Source organism: Urocampus carinirostris, chromosome 5, assembly GCF_059441175.1.
Source record: "Urocampus carinirostris isolate Australia breed hairy pipefish chromosome 5, RoL_Ucar_1.0, whole genome shotgun sequence".
NCBI lineage: Eukaryota > Metazoa > Chordata > Actinopteri > Syngnathiformes > Syngnathidae > Urocampus > Urocampus carinirostris.
In genome coordinates, this window is record NC_142353.1 from 31,253,487 (window position 1) to 31,266,645 (window position 13,159).

Genomic DNA, 13,159 nt, shown 5'->3' on the forward strand with positions numbered 1-13,159 from the left:
TACACTGAGGTCATGAAGTACAAAGTAGCAAGGAATTACAGTATTTTCTGAGCAGTGCAGTATATTTACGATTCACTTACTACTTAAGACAGTCTACAAGCACTACCTTGTAAATATTGCCTATTTTTTAGTATTTTTTACATGTTTATCCCAGAGTGCCACATCTAATCTTGTTGTAAACAACGTACACTATGTTGTTTTCAATGATTAATTCTATTAATACTTGATAAGACTTCTATTATAACTCTTATTCCCCAAGCTATAATTAAAATCTCTTAATAATAGAACCAAACGTCTAAATTAATAATGATATTCAAAGGGGCTCACTGTAGTCTGTCTGTGAGCGAGGCCAGCAAACCTCGAATGTTTGAACTGTGGAATTACGTCCGGCATCAGATAGACGGCAGCGCTCGATATCTTAACACAATTATCGAGAAAGCTGTGCACGATAGATTAATTTCCTGCAGGACGAAATCCTGACAGCTGACATCTCCCGTTCTGCTTAGTGCCCATTCTAGCAAGCGGAGGTAAATGGGCATTCGTCTCAGCTGACATATGAAATTCATTTATTTTTCCTTGGATTTCTATCTTTGGAATTAAGATAAAGGAAGATTGAGATACCCTCTCGGTCCTCGCTTTTTCTTCACCAATAGAATACGATCTAGTTTAGGGGTGGGCAAATTACGGCCCGCGGGCCACATTAAGCCTGATTTTAAATCCAGCCCACCATAAGAAAGTATTGAAAAGTCACCTGTTTTAACACAATATGATGTTGTGTGCAATGGCTACGTTTTTTGTTTATCATTACGATTCATTTTAATGAGCGAGATCAAGCTGAAATCACCAGGAGCGGCCAAAACGAGTAAATATCTGGAGTTGGTCAGATCTGGTGCAAGTGGCTAACGCTAGCAGCTAACGTCAGAAGATGATAAAAAGGCCAGTAAAACAGGTACACAAAGAATGCCGAAGCAAGTTAAATTTGCATGATCATGCTAACAATAAAAATACCGGAAAACGTTGAGCCTTAATCTGAAGCCTAGTGGCTGACATAAGTGGCTGGGGAAGAAAACTGTGGAATAAAATGTGTCAAATGCCTGAATCACGAACAGGGTTGGGTAGGGTTACTTTAACTTGATTACTTTCAATTACTTTTGGATTACTCCAATACCAAATATGCTAATAAAAGACAAAATAAACTAAATGTGAATAAAATTATGACTCACAACACATGGTAAACTTTATCTCCTGGCTTTGATCTCTTTGATCTCCGGCAAAACTAACATAAAATGCGACAGAAACAAAATGAAAATAAATCCAAACAGCTTGCCAACATCATTTTTGCTGTTCCATGTATTCTGTTACTCCCCAAGCCTGCACAAAATTTAGTAATTTTATTCATATTTAGTTTCTTTTGTCTTTTATTAGCATATTTGGTATTGGAGTAATCCAAAAGTAATTGAAAGTAATCAAGTTAAAGTAACCCTACCCAACCCTGATCACGAACTTGGCTACTATAAAATGCAGAAGGTGTGGAAGGTAAATTGTCGTTTAGTGCTAAAGCAAGCTAACTTTGCAAAAATTGTCATCCGGGCTTCTGTAGCAGTAAGATGGTGGGCAAACATGTCCGCTTTTCAGGGTTATGTATGATAATTACCCGTTTATAATCCTAAGGGGGAAAAAAATCATGTTCATGACATTGTTCATGTGTTTTTGCTTATTATTTAAATTAATATTTATTTAAACTATTTACACCACTAGTCTCTACATGATAGACACTGGGACTTTAAACCTCCCAGAAAATATAAATTATAACGTTCACAGAATATCTATAGGGGCCTTGTCGGCCAACGTTCAGATTAAATTGTAGTGCTATGCTAATGTGATCTTCCCAAAGGTGACATCTTGTTCCATCTGTCAAGATCGCAGATGGCAAATAGAGCATTTGAATGCTGATAAAAAAGAAAAGCTATTAGAGAAGGACGTGCTACAAAGGACGCCGTGTTGTCATAGCGTCTGGCGGCCAGATTAAGAGGGCAAACAAAGTTATTTTTCAATTTTGAGATGATCCGTATGCTATCTACTTGTAGGAGGGTCACATTCCAGAGCTTCATTCTGATAACCCATCATTTCCTCTGGATGTGGTGAAATTCGCTAACAAGCCCAAATATTCTTTTTTCTCTGACTTCGGCTGAGCGGTTTTGAATTCCACTCATCGAATATGTGAGGAGAGCATTCAGTAAAAACCCTGTTGGTAAAAATCACTGTTTTTGGAAATTAAACTCGTGCCTGGTACAAACATTGGGTATTTTATATGCAGGCGACATTTCAATTGGAAACAAACAATTACTTGTATTCCAAAGATGCGAAGCAACGTAAACCAGCACAAAAATCTGATTAATGTCCGACTGCGGGTATTACAATTGCAATGATAAAGTCCTTTTTCCTTTGTGTGCTACAAAGCACTGCGAGACTTGTAGTTCAAACTGGCTTACTCACAAATATGTTCCCATGGTTATTGGTTGTTTGATCTTCCTGTGCAATTTTCATCGTAATAATCAACTTGGCCTTTTGTGTACTTTCTATGAAGTCACTTGGACTACAGTACCCCCATGATCTTTGATTTTTGCATTCCGGAGATGGAATAAGAGCTTGCTCTGTCCACTCCACGCATCGGCCCGGTATTGCAGTACCTCCGGGAACGGTGCATTCGCAATGATCGCAGCAAGGCTTTAGGGCTAGGACCTTAGCTTGGCCTTTTGGCTGAGAGTAAGTGTCCCGGCTCCTAGGCTTTGTAGCGTATTATGAACTGACCGATAACGGATAATGGATAATGAATAACGAAGATAGATCAATAACCCTTAAAACCCCCCCCCATTCAAGGCTCCTACTCATATTTTGCATGCAGTTTTCATGCATCAAGGCTAAAAAAGTAGCAGACAGAAATTAAAGGATATATCTGACTCCTAGACAAATGTTTTTTAATATAATATAGAACAGTGGTGGGAAAACTACGGCCCACGGGCAACATGGCTTTTTCATCCGGCCCGCCAAACAAAAATGTTAGATATATGATGATGTATACAATGGTATTTTAAAATAAAACAATAAAATAACTGGCTACATTTTTTTTTATCAGTTTTTAATCTTATCTGTCAAGATATTTATCAAATTAAATGAAAAGAAAATTCTAATCTAGCCATATTGCATTTTGAGTTTCTTTGTTGCATATTATTACCGTAAATGTAGTGATTTAAAAGGAACATACTTTATTACACTTATTTAATAGAGAGCGATTTAAAATCAATTTAATGAAACAGTACGGACAAAAAAACAAATAACATGTATTTCTAAATGTCTGCATACTGTTTATTCATAGTGCCGCTGCTATTCTAAAAATGTATCTTCATTTTCTTGCCATCTTTTAATCTTCGGGGATAAGAATGTACCAAAAATAAAAGAAAATGGCAAAAAATAGAGGGATGTGTTTTTGAAATGGCAGTGATAACATGAGAAAAATTGTATAGGCCTACATTCATTTTTTTCTGATGTATTGCCAAGGTATCAGATTTAAGGCTATCGAGAAATATTGTACAAAAGTACAATTAAATAAAATTGTATTCATTATCAGACGTTATGATTTTTTTTTATGAAAAAGTCCACAACATAGCCAACCTTGCAACTGGGTTCCCTTGGATGCACATCTAGGAAGTTTTTGTTTTCATATTTTCAAAATTCTTGAATATCAAAGAAAATAATTGTCTTTTGTGCATTTCTCTGCGGCGGTTCAGAGTTCGGTTGGTTTATACCTGATTTTGGTACATGTGAAGCCGGGCAACACTGATATGTCACATGGCTCAGTCCAGTATGTATAGGGCACATTTTCAACTACAGTTTACTGTCAGATTGTCACACTAGCACAGGGGTCGGGAACCTATGGCTCGCGAGCCATATATGGCTCTTTCTATGAATATCTATGGCTCAGAGACAAATTTGATTGCATGCAAAATTTCTCCATCTTGTTCGATATTTGAGTTCTTCATCCTATTCAGGTACACGCAAATCCAATCCAAAGCTAAGAGTCCGATGATACTTCGCAGTATATATAGGGCACGTTTTTCACTACAATTTACAGTCAAGTTGTCACACAAAAAAGGGGGGGAAACTCGTTTTGGCTGTACAACGCTAAAGAATCCTTTATATAAAAGTTCACTATATAATCTGTGTTCAGTGTTCAGATACCTTATGATGAATCCACAGAACACACTGTAAATACGCCAAAACACCGGAAGAGAACTTAGTCTTTTGATTGGGTGAGTGGGAGGGATGGGTGGAGCCATGCAAAAAGCGCAAGCACTCCCTCCCATCTCTCGCCCTACGCCGTCTGCGCCAAAAGTGAGCTCATCAGGCTCCCTATTTGCAGAATGTTGTGACGTTTTTACACAATAACTGCTTGCATCTGGTTTTGAAACCAATATGTATAAAAAAAAGGGTCAAAAGGAGTTTAACCGATCTTGACTAATTGCAAGAAAGAGACAAGTTTAAAGTGGTATGTTTATTGATTTTGGGACAGGGGCTCTGGCATTATTCTCTTTTCATATTTTTTATCAAATCATCAAAAATAAATGTGCTGAAGACTAAGCTTTTGTCTGGGGTGCGGGTTTAGCAATTTTGTAAATTTGTCTCATAATATATGGTGTGGCTCTTTCCCAAAATAAAATTAATATTTTTTGTTTTATGGCTCTTTGAGTCAAAAAGGTTCCCGACCCCTGCACTAGCATACACTGTTTTGGCACTAGGTCGCTAAGAAACCCTTTTAAATGGAAGCTCATTAAATTATGTACTTTCACTGTTGAGATACTTACATAGCAAACTGCAATGACCTGAAATTGCCATCAAACCCTTAAAGCAATTTGACTGGGTGAACAGTAAGGGTTGGTGAATCCCTGCACACAGCGCAAGGCATTCCCTTCTCTTTCTTGCTCAGTGCAGTCTGCACTCAAGGTAAATACGATGATATCCTTTTCGTTTGCAGTATTTTGGGACATTTTTACAAAAGAACTTTGCTTGCACCATTATTGCAACCATTATTTAGGACAAAAATGATGATCAAAATGAGCCTCAACACTCTTAAGTAATTGAAGGAGAGAGACACATTTTAAGTGGTATATCTATAATGATATGGGACATAGGCTTTGGTATTATGATTATTATTTCATAGATTTGATTAAATCCTCATATGACACACAGTGAAATAAAATGTGGTTAAGAAATAACTTTTGACTAGAAAGCGGGTTTGGCAGTTTGGTTGAATTTTGTCTTTAAAAAAATGGTGTGGCTCTTTCAAAACATTTTTTAAAATATTTTTGCTATTATGGCTCTTTTAGTCGAAAAGGTTCCCGACCCCTGATGTAACCGATTCATTTGATTGCTCCAAAAATCGTATTTCTTATGTCAGTTGGACTATTGCCTTTACGCTAATGTGGTCAAAGGATTCTGACTGAATATTAAAAAAAAAAAAACAAAAAAAAAAACATGCGTATCGATACCTGTGACCGTGTAGGTTTGAGAGCAGTCGTAGAGCAGCGCCACCTCCCCGAATACGTCCCCTGCTTCGATTGTGAGCAATTTCTGCCCATCTCTCGTTACTTCCAGCCTTCCCTCTGTGAACACAATTGTTAAGGATGTAAGGATGTGCAATGTGCATCACATCAAAAGTATAACAGAATAGAAAAAAAATCATCCTTTACATCAATCAACAATCCATCATTGTACTGGCAGCGCCCTTTATGGCAGGAAATTTAAGCATGCATTACTAAGAAGTAGTTATTATTATTTGTTTAAAAATTCCACTGTGTTCTCTCTACACAGTATCATTTATAAATAGACCGTAAAAGTATTTCCAAATTACCTTTTAATTTAATGTAATTCTGAAAGAGTTTTCTTTTAATCAGATATACTGTAAAGGTATTCCCTTTCAGAAGAATGTTTAAATATCAAAAATACAAATAGAGCACCTGCAATTAGCATTGGTGAATGATTAAGAGTTAAGTATTGGTGTTTTCTAGATTCAAAAAACTGTTACTTTTGTACTTATTAAAGTGACAGTTTAAAACATTTCAATACTCAAGGTCTTTGTAGCTTAGAAGGGAGCTTGAGGCAGGTGATTTTCAGCGGCACAAGTTTCAAATGTGAACGCAACAGGAAGAAATTAGGAGCTGCCGTTACATCCAGTACCACGAGACCTTAGTACGCTGCTTGCTCCGATTACTAATCCTTGTAACACTCGAGAACCTTGCAGCTCCTCGGAGGTGATTATCGGTGCGTGATGGGCATGACTTTACCCTGTACAACATAAGCCTGTGAGCCGCCACTTCCCTCTTGGATCACGCAGCGGCCGTGATGGACGGCCGTGAGCTGCATGCGGGCTGCCACAGCTCTGGTTTCGTCTTCATTGAGGTTCCTCAACAGGTTGCTCTTCGAAAAAGCCGCCCGGATCAACTTCAGACATCTGCAAAGAAGGAAAGAGGCAGATTTGGGTAATTCATGTGAGATTGAGTGGAGAATTATAGTGAGGAATTAAAGCTGTGATTACATCATTCCAAGTGTTAATTCTCAAGGTGTGATAAATCCGCTGTCCATGTAGTAATATTTTCACACTCTGTGTTTTTATCGTTTTAGAGTACTGCAATCCCTCGCTTCTTCGCACTTTGTACTTTCCAGCCTTAGTGCATCGCAACTTTTTAAAATACAGTTTGATACATACACTCCCTGATCGCATATTGCTATGGGTAAAAGCTGTCAGAGCACATTTTTTCGGGCCTGGCTGCTCTTTTTTTGCCATTCTCTCCACTAATAAGTGAACTGCACTTATGTGGCCATGATCCATTATCAGAGATCGCATAATGCTGCAATTATGGACTGCCAGTGGACATCTTTGTCGAGCCTGGTGGCTCATTTTTTGCTAGTATTTTAACCTACAATCAACTGCACTCTTGCGGCTGCGATCCATTGTCCCGATCGCATACTGCTGCAAGCAAGGACTGTCAGAAAACACTTTTTACCTCATGTGCGGCCCTTTCTCAAGGTTTTTGAGTTTTTCCTTGCCCTCATTTAGGTTTCAGACCAGGGGATGGTGTAATGGTAGTCTGTACACTGTACAGCCCTTCGAGAGTTCTTGTGATTTGGGGCTATACAAATAAACGTGACTTGACTTGACTTTTCTAGCGAGGTGTGTCGTTCTGGCCTACCTAAAACGAAATGCACAATTGTGGCCGAGTTCCATTATCTCCCGTTGACTATTGGTGCGAGCGAGGGCTGGCAGTGCACATATTTGTTGGGCCTAGCTGCTCTTTTTTGACATTCTGTCCACCAAAATAAAGCTTCACTCATGTGGCTGTGATCCGTTATCACTGATCACATAGTGCTGCAGTGGGGGCTGCCAGAGGGCATGTTTTCAAGCCTTGTGGCTAATTTTTTGCCTGTATCTCCACCTAAAATGAACTGCACTCTTCTGGCCATGATTGATTATACCTGACTGCATATTGTTGTGAGCAAGGACTGTCGGAAATCACTTTTCTCATGTAGTGTGTCGTTCTGGCCTGTCTACAATAAAATGGAAATGCACGGTTGTGGGCGCGATCCATTGTTACCTGTTGACTATTGCTGAGAGCAGGGGCCAGCATAGCACTTTTTCAAAAAAAGGAATTCTGTTTATTTTTTATATTTTAGCAGATTAAGTAGAAAACATACATAGTATTGCAATATGTTTTTACTTGGTTTTCTTGTCCCTTTACTATGACAAGTAAAAATATGAATATTAGTGCAATTTTTTTTGACTTGGTTTTCTAGTACAAAGGAAGAAAATAATACTTTAAATGACTTACAATTGTAAGGTTTATTTTCCTGTTAACAAAAACAATCATAATATTTGTTTTAAACTTGTTTTATACGTAAAATGAAAAATAAAACTGGCAAAATTCAAAACGGCATATTTGAAGTTGTTGTTTTACTTGTTTTTTATTTGACCAGAAAAAGTAAAAATACAAATATTGCTATATTTTAATATCTTGTGTATTGCGGTTAATGGGCACCCAAACCACCTGTGATATACAAAAATCTGCAAATTTGCTCTGTCATCCCCGCTCGCAGCAATAGTCGACCGGGGATATTGGATTGGGGCCACACAGTGCAGATCATTTCAGGCAAAATACAATGCATGCTTCAGTGGCCTGAACATAGAAAAAACGGGTCGCAGCCACAAACATGCATTTCATCTAAGGTGGCTAAGATCTGAACACCTCTCGAACAAAAAAAACATTCTATACGGGGTACACGATTTGAAATGATCCAAAAATGTATTAATTAGGGGAAAATTGTAAATTGACACGTATGATATTACTTAAAGTGAGCACGATTGCCAGTTGAAAAAAGAATATTTCCTTCCTAGTCTATGGCTGCCTCTTTAATATTTTCTTGTCATTGTCATTTTACTGTCAAGTGCTAAAAAGAATATTGTTTGCTCACTCCTGGGTTTTATCACACAAGGTGAATACATCTGCAGAATCCAGAGTGAGCGATTCCGAAATGACAGTCTTCCTGTTTTCAGCTCGCTGGTCATAATCATTTACAGGGGATGCTGCGCAAAAAAAAAAAAAGAAAAAGTCAAATCAAAATCACTCCAAAACTGAGTACCATACACTGACCAGTGTTGGCTGCAGAAGGTCCAGGAAGGACCACAGAAGCTCTGTAGCGATCTAGCTCCTCCTGAAGTCTTCGTATGAGTTCGTCCTTGGTGTCCAGTTCCAGTTCCAGCTCATCAATCAGCGTGTCCCTCTGACGGAGCTCCTCGATCTTGAGCTGCAGAGCGAACTGAAGGTCCCGAAGCGTGCCCATGACCTACTTTTAACCGGCCGACACAAGTTAATAAGTAGTGCAAAATGCCACTCAAAGGAGGACGCAGTCCATCAAAAGTGAATACATGAGTCACTCAATAACTAATAAGATCTAACTAATTATGTTTTAAAATCATTGGGTTACAGATATGTTCTTTTTTTTCACCTGTAACCCCCTTTTTGATTTTTTAACTGATACATTAGACAAATAAAAAAAATGCTGTCTGTCTATCTATGTCGCTCCCTGTCTCTCTCTATCCCTCTCTCCATAGCCCCCTCTCTTTATCTCTATCTCAGTATCTAGCTCTATATGTCTGTCTCTAAGTTGCTCTTTATCTCCCTCTATCCATCTCTCCGTACCTCCTTTCTCAGAATCTACCCCTCGGTCTATCTCTATATGTCTATCTAATTTTCTATTTCCTTTTCTATCTCCTTTTCTATTTTTCTGTCTGTCCGTCCGTCCGTCCCTCCATCCCACCATCCGTCTGTCTGCCTGTATGTCTGTCTCTAAATCGTTCTCTATCTCTCTCTTGCACTCTATCTCTCTGTTGATCTCTATATGTCTATCTCCTTTTCTATCTCATTTTTTATCTCCTTTTCTATTTTTCTGTCCGTCCTTCCCTCTGTCTCGTCGTCCCTCTGTCCGCCTGCCTGTTCATCTCTAAGTTGCTCTCTGTCTCTATGCCTCTCTCTATACCCTCAATCTCTCTATCTATCTCTATATGTCCATCTCCTTTTCTATCTACTTTTCTTTCTCCTTTTCTATCTCCTTTTCTATTTGTCTGTCTGTCCGTCCATCCATTAGTCCCTCTGTCTGCCTACCTGTCTGTCTGTCTCTATGTCACTCTCTACTCTCTCTATCCCTCTCTGTCCCTCTCTCCATACCCCCTCTCTTACTCTATCTTTCTATTACCTTTTTTATCTCCTTTTCTATTTGTCTGTCTGCCTGTCTGTCTGTCCCTCCGTCCCTTTGTCTCTCTGTCCCTCTGTCTGCCCGCTTGTCTGTCTGTCTGTCTGTCTGTCTATATATATCCCTCTATTACTTTCTCTCTCTCTCTCTCTCTCTCTCTCTCTCTCTCTCTCTCTCTCTCTCTCTCTCTTCATCCTTTATCTATCCTTCTCTGTTTTTTCCATCCCTCTCTCTCTCTCTTCCCCTTTCTGTTCCTCTATATTTCTATCCCTCTGTCACCCTCTCTCCCTTCCTATCTTCTCTATTGAGCTAGATAAATAGATAGATAGATAGATAGATAGCACTCACACTGTGCAGACAGTCCATCCGACAGGTGCTCTCAGACGTCCTCTGCAAGTGAAGAAAAGGATGAAGCTCCCTCCTCTCCGGTTCTGAGAGGGGGGGTCTGCATCCAATCACGTGAGCAAAGAGCCAGCCCCGAAGGATGAGATGATATCAGAGGGGAACGGGTCACATTTTCTTTTTGGGATGCATCAGAAGGAATCCGGAGAGTGGCGACAACACAAGACTTGAAATTAGAAAAGAGACGAGTGATATTATCCTAAAGGAACACTTTGTGTAATTGGTTCTTGGTTATTGTGAAATAAAAACAGTAAAATTCAATCTTGCTTATTGCTTCGTTTGCACTGTTGTATTGTTATGGGACTGCGGGTTATGGGTGGTAAACGTTTCTTTATGAGTCGAAATTAGGGATGGGAATTGTATCTTTGTCTGGGAAGGACTGGGGAGAGAAGTACTTTGGATTTATTTGCTTGAAAACTTTGGATTGAATGGCTCATTTATTTTTAGTCAGTCATTTAGGGAATACAGACATACTCTATCTCAGAGGTTACCAACATTTTTGAAGCTGAAAAATACTTTTTTAACTACTAATTAGTGCAAAGGGCTACCAGTTCTTATATACATTTTTGAAATAACAACTTATCTTGTATTTATTGTGTTATTACCAGGTTGTAACTGCTAGACAGTTAAGATGGGCTAAGTCAATCACGAAATCTTGCCAGTTGTTTTTCCAGCTGACTTTCAGGCAGTTAGCAACCTAGATACTTTCCAGCAATCACGGGAGGCTGGATCTATACTACACCATTTTTTTTGGTTTGACTCTTTTGATTTTTCTTCTGACACTATTGTTTTGTAGAACTATTTTTTATTGTGTTGAAGGTTATTTTTACTTTGTATTGTTTACGCTATTTTACTTTCTGACTTTATTTTCAAAATACTGTGCAATGGAAGGTATTTTAGTTGTCTGGTTGACATTGTTATTTATATATACTCTGTTGATTCCCGATGTGAATCACCTGTGCCCGCTCCTTTGGCGCCAACTGCCTCGGACTCTGATTGGCTCCCTGTCCCTATTCAAACCCACTTCTATCTGTCCCTTTTTGTCAGTCTGTCTGCGAACCTCAGTTAACACTAGGCAAGCCTTTTTCTACCCTGACTCCCACCTGTTTTTTGCTCCCGTCTGTCCCCTGGCTTCAACCCGTTTTTGATCCTGACCACGTCTACACTCCTGTCCCGGCTTTCGACCTCTTTTTGTCCCCGACCATGTTTACTCTCCTTTCCTGGCTTGCGACTCGCTTTCGACCCCAACCACGTTTTTGCTCTCCTGTCCCGGCTACTGACCCGTTTTTCCGTTCCCGACACCGCCATTGCTTCAGAGCGACCTGCTTCCCGCGTCCAGCATTCACCGGATCGTGGGCGCAACCTTTTCTCTTTCTTCCGATAAAACTTGTGAGAAACGCAACGCAAGTGGGTCCTGTCTCTGTTCTGGTCCTGACACTCTGTTGCTTTTCCATTCTATTGCTGCTTTTTTTTTTTTAATCTCTTGACTTTTGTTACAAATCAGTTCATAATGTAAAGTTTACATTGGAGATATTTAATAATAAAAACATTTATATTACCTAGAATTTATGCTCAGTGTTTTTAATAATGATCAAATATTTAAATATTTAATGATCATGATATTTCCAAGAATAAAGTATCGGTATCATATCAATATCTGTCGATACTACCCTGTGTTTATTTGGTATTGGATCAATACCAAAATTTCCAGTATCACCCCTATTTATGCACCAGAAGCATGCATAAAAAAGCATACACTACATGCCAAACTTTTAACATTAAAAAGCAATAGACTTTATTGTGCACTGTGCTTTTACACACTAAACACAATCCATCTTCAAAATATTTGAAAACAAAACAAAACAAAAAAACATTTGCTTGTTTAAAACTTGAAGTGGTTAACTTTTACCGAAACAGAAATCTCATGCGATCATTGCTAAGGTTTATTCATGCACAAAAACTTGCTTAAAAATAAATCGGCTGCAGACTAAAATACTAGTCTAGAGCCAAAATTTATTTGTGGTTGTTTAAATTTGAAAAATGTGTTACGTTGGGTGATAATTAGCATTCATTCATCCATTCATCTATTATCTGCACCGCTTATCCTCAGTAGGGTCGCCCATCCCAGCTATATTCGGGCAATATAGTGCATCTACATTTAATATTCTATATTAAATACAGTATTTTCTATATTATATAACAGCAATCTATATCAACAAAGGCAGTGGAAATATATTGATCAATAAAAATGTAACTATTCATTTTATTCATAAAGCTAGTGCATTTTACGTATCATAATACATATTAATACATGGTATGTATCATGCACTTACAAGGATATCTTACTGGATGGTGGCTGGTGGGCAAATTTTACAATATACATGTCAAAAATTCATATTATTTAAATTTAGAAGAGATTGACATTATCGTGCAAAATACTCACCAGCAGATATTTAGAAAATAACTTTAGTCATTGAGGAATACCAGATTTTTAAAGAAATCTAATTCCGTTACTGTTCTGTTAGCATGGAGAGGTTACCAGTTAAATATGTATTTCTATTACCAAGTTAGTATTTTGTTATTACTAGGTTTTAAATATTATTGGAATGGAGGGATGAAATAGGCCCAGTATGAAGGAATTGATTATGCATTTAAAGACACTTTACATCTCAATGATTTCTGATGCCAGTTATAAATCAAATTTCCTAGAAATTCACAAAGACCCTTCACTGTCGTGAGCTATTCTTATATCCATGGTACTCGGGTAATTTAGGGTGCTACCCGCTGCCCAGGAGGCCCATGTCGGTGGCCCCTCATGGACTAAAGACAAAATCATAATAATAATAATAATATGGTTGTTTTGAAATGCATCATTTTTGTTCGGACGGATTGAAATAATGGGACAGTGTGTAATATTTAGTGCCTCCTAGTGGTACAAATGTAAATGGTCTGCGTT

General features: G+C 38.4%; 1 protein-coding gene and 1 pseudogene across 1 annotated transcript in view; one reads left to right on the forward strand and one right to left on the reverse strand.

Annotated features, from left to right (window-relative positions):
• Positions 1-10,299, reverse strand: part of prkg1l (protein kinase cGMP-dependent 1, like) — a 30,515-nt gene extending 20,216 nt beyond the window's left edge. The window contains exons 1-5 of the mRNA XM_088336446.1: positions 10,150-10,299; positions 8,703-8,898; positions 8,524-8,635; positions 6,342-6,508; positions 5,547-5,660 (exon numbers count right to left, since the gene is read on the reverse strand). Coding sequence (XP_088192572.1) covers positions 5,547-5,660; positions 6,342-6,508; positions 8,524-8,635; positions 8,703-8,892 — 583 coding nt within the window. The 5' untranslated portion in view covers positions 8,893-8,898; positions 10,150-10,299. The remainder of the gene's footprint in view (positions 1-5,546; positions 5,661-6,341; positions 6,509-8,523; positions 8,636-8,702; positions 8,899-10,149) is intronic.
• On the forward strand, positions 2,616-2,705 carry LOC148366034 (U2 spliceosomal RNA; annotated as a pseudogene).
• Positions 10,300-13,159: the final 2,860 nt, after the last annotated feature.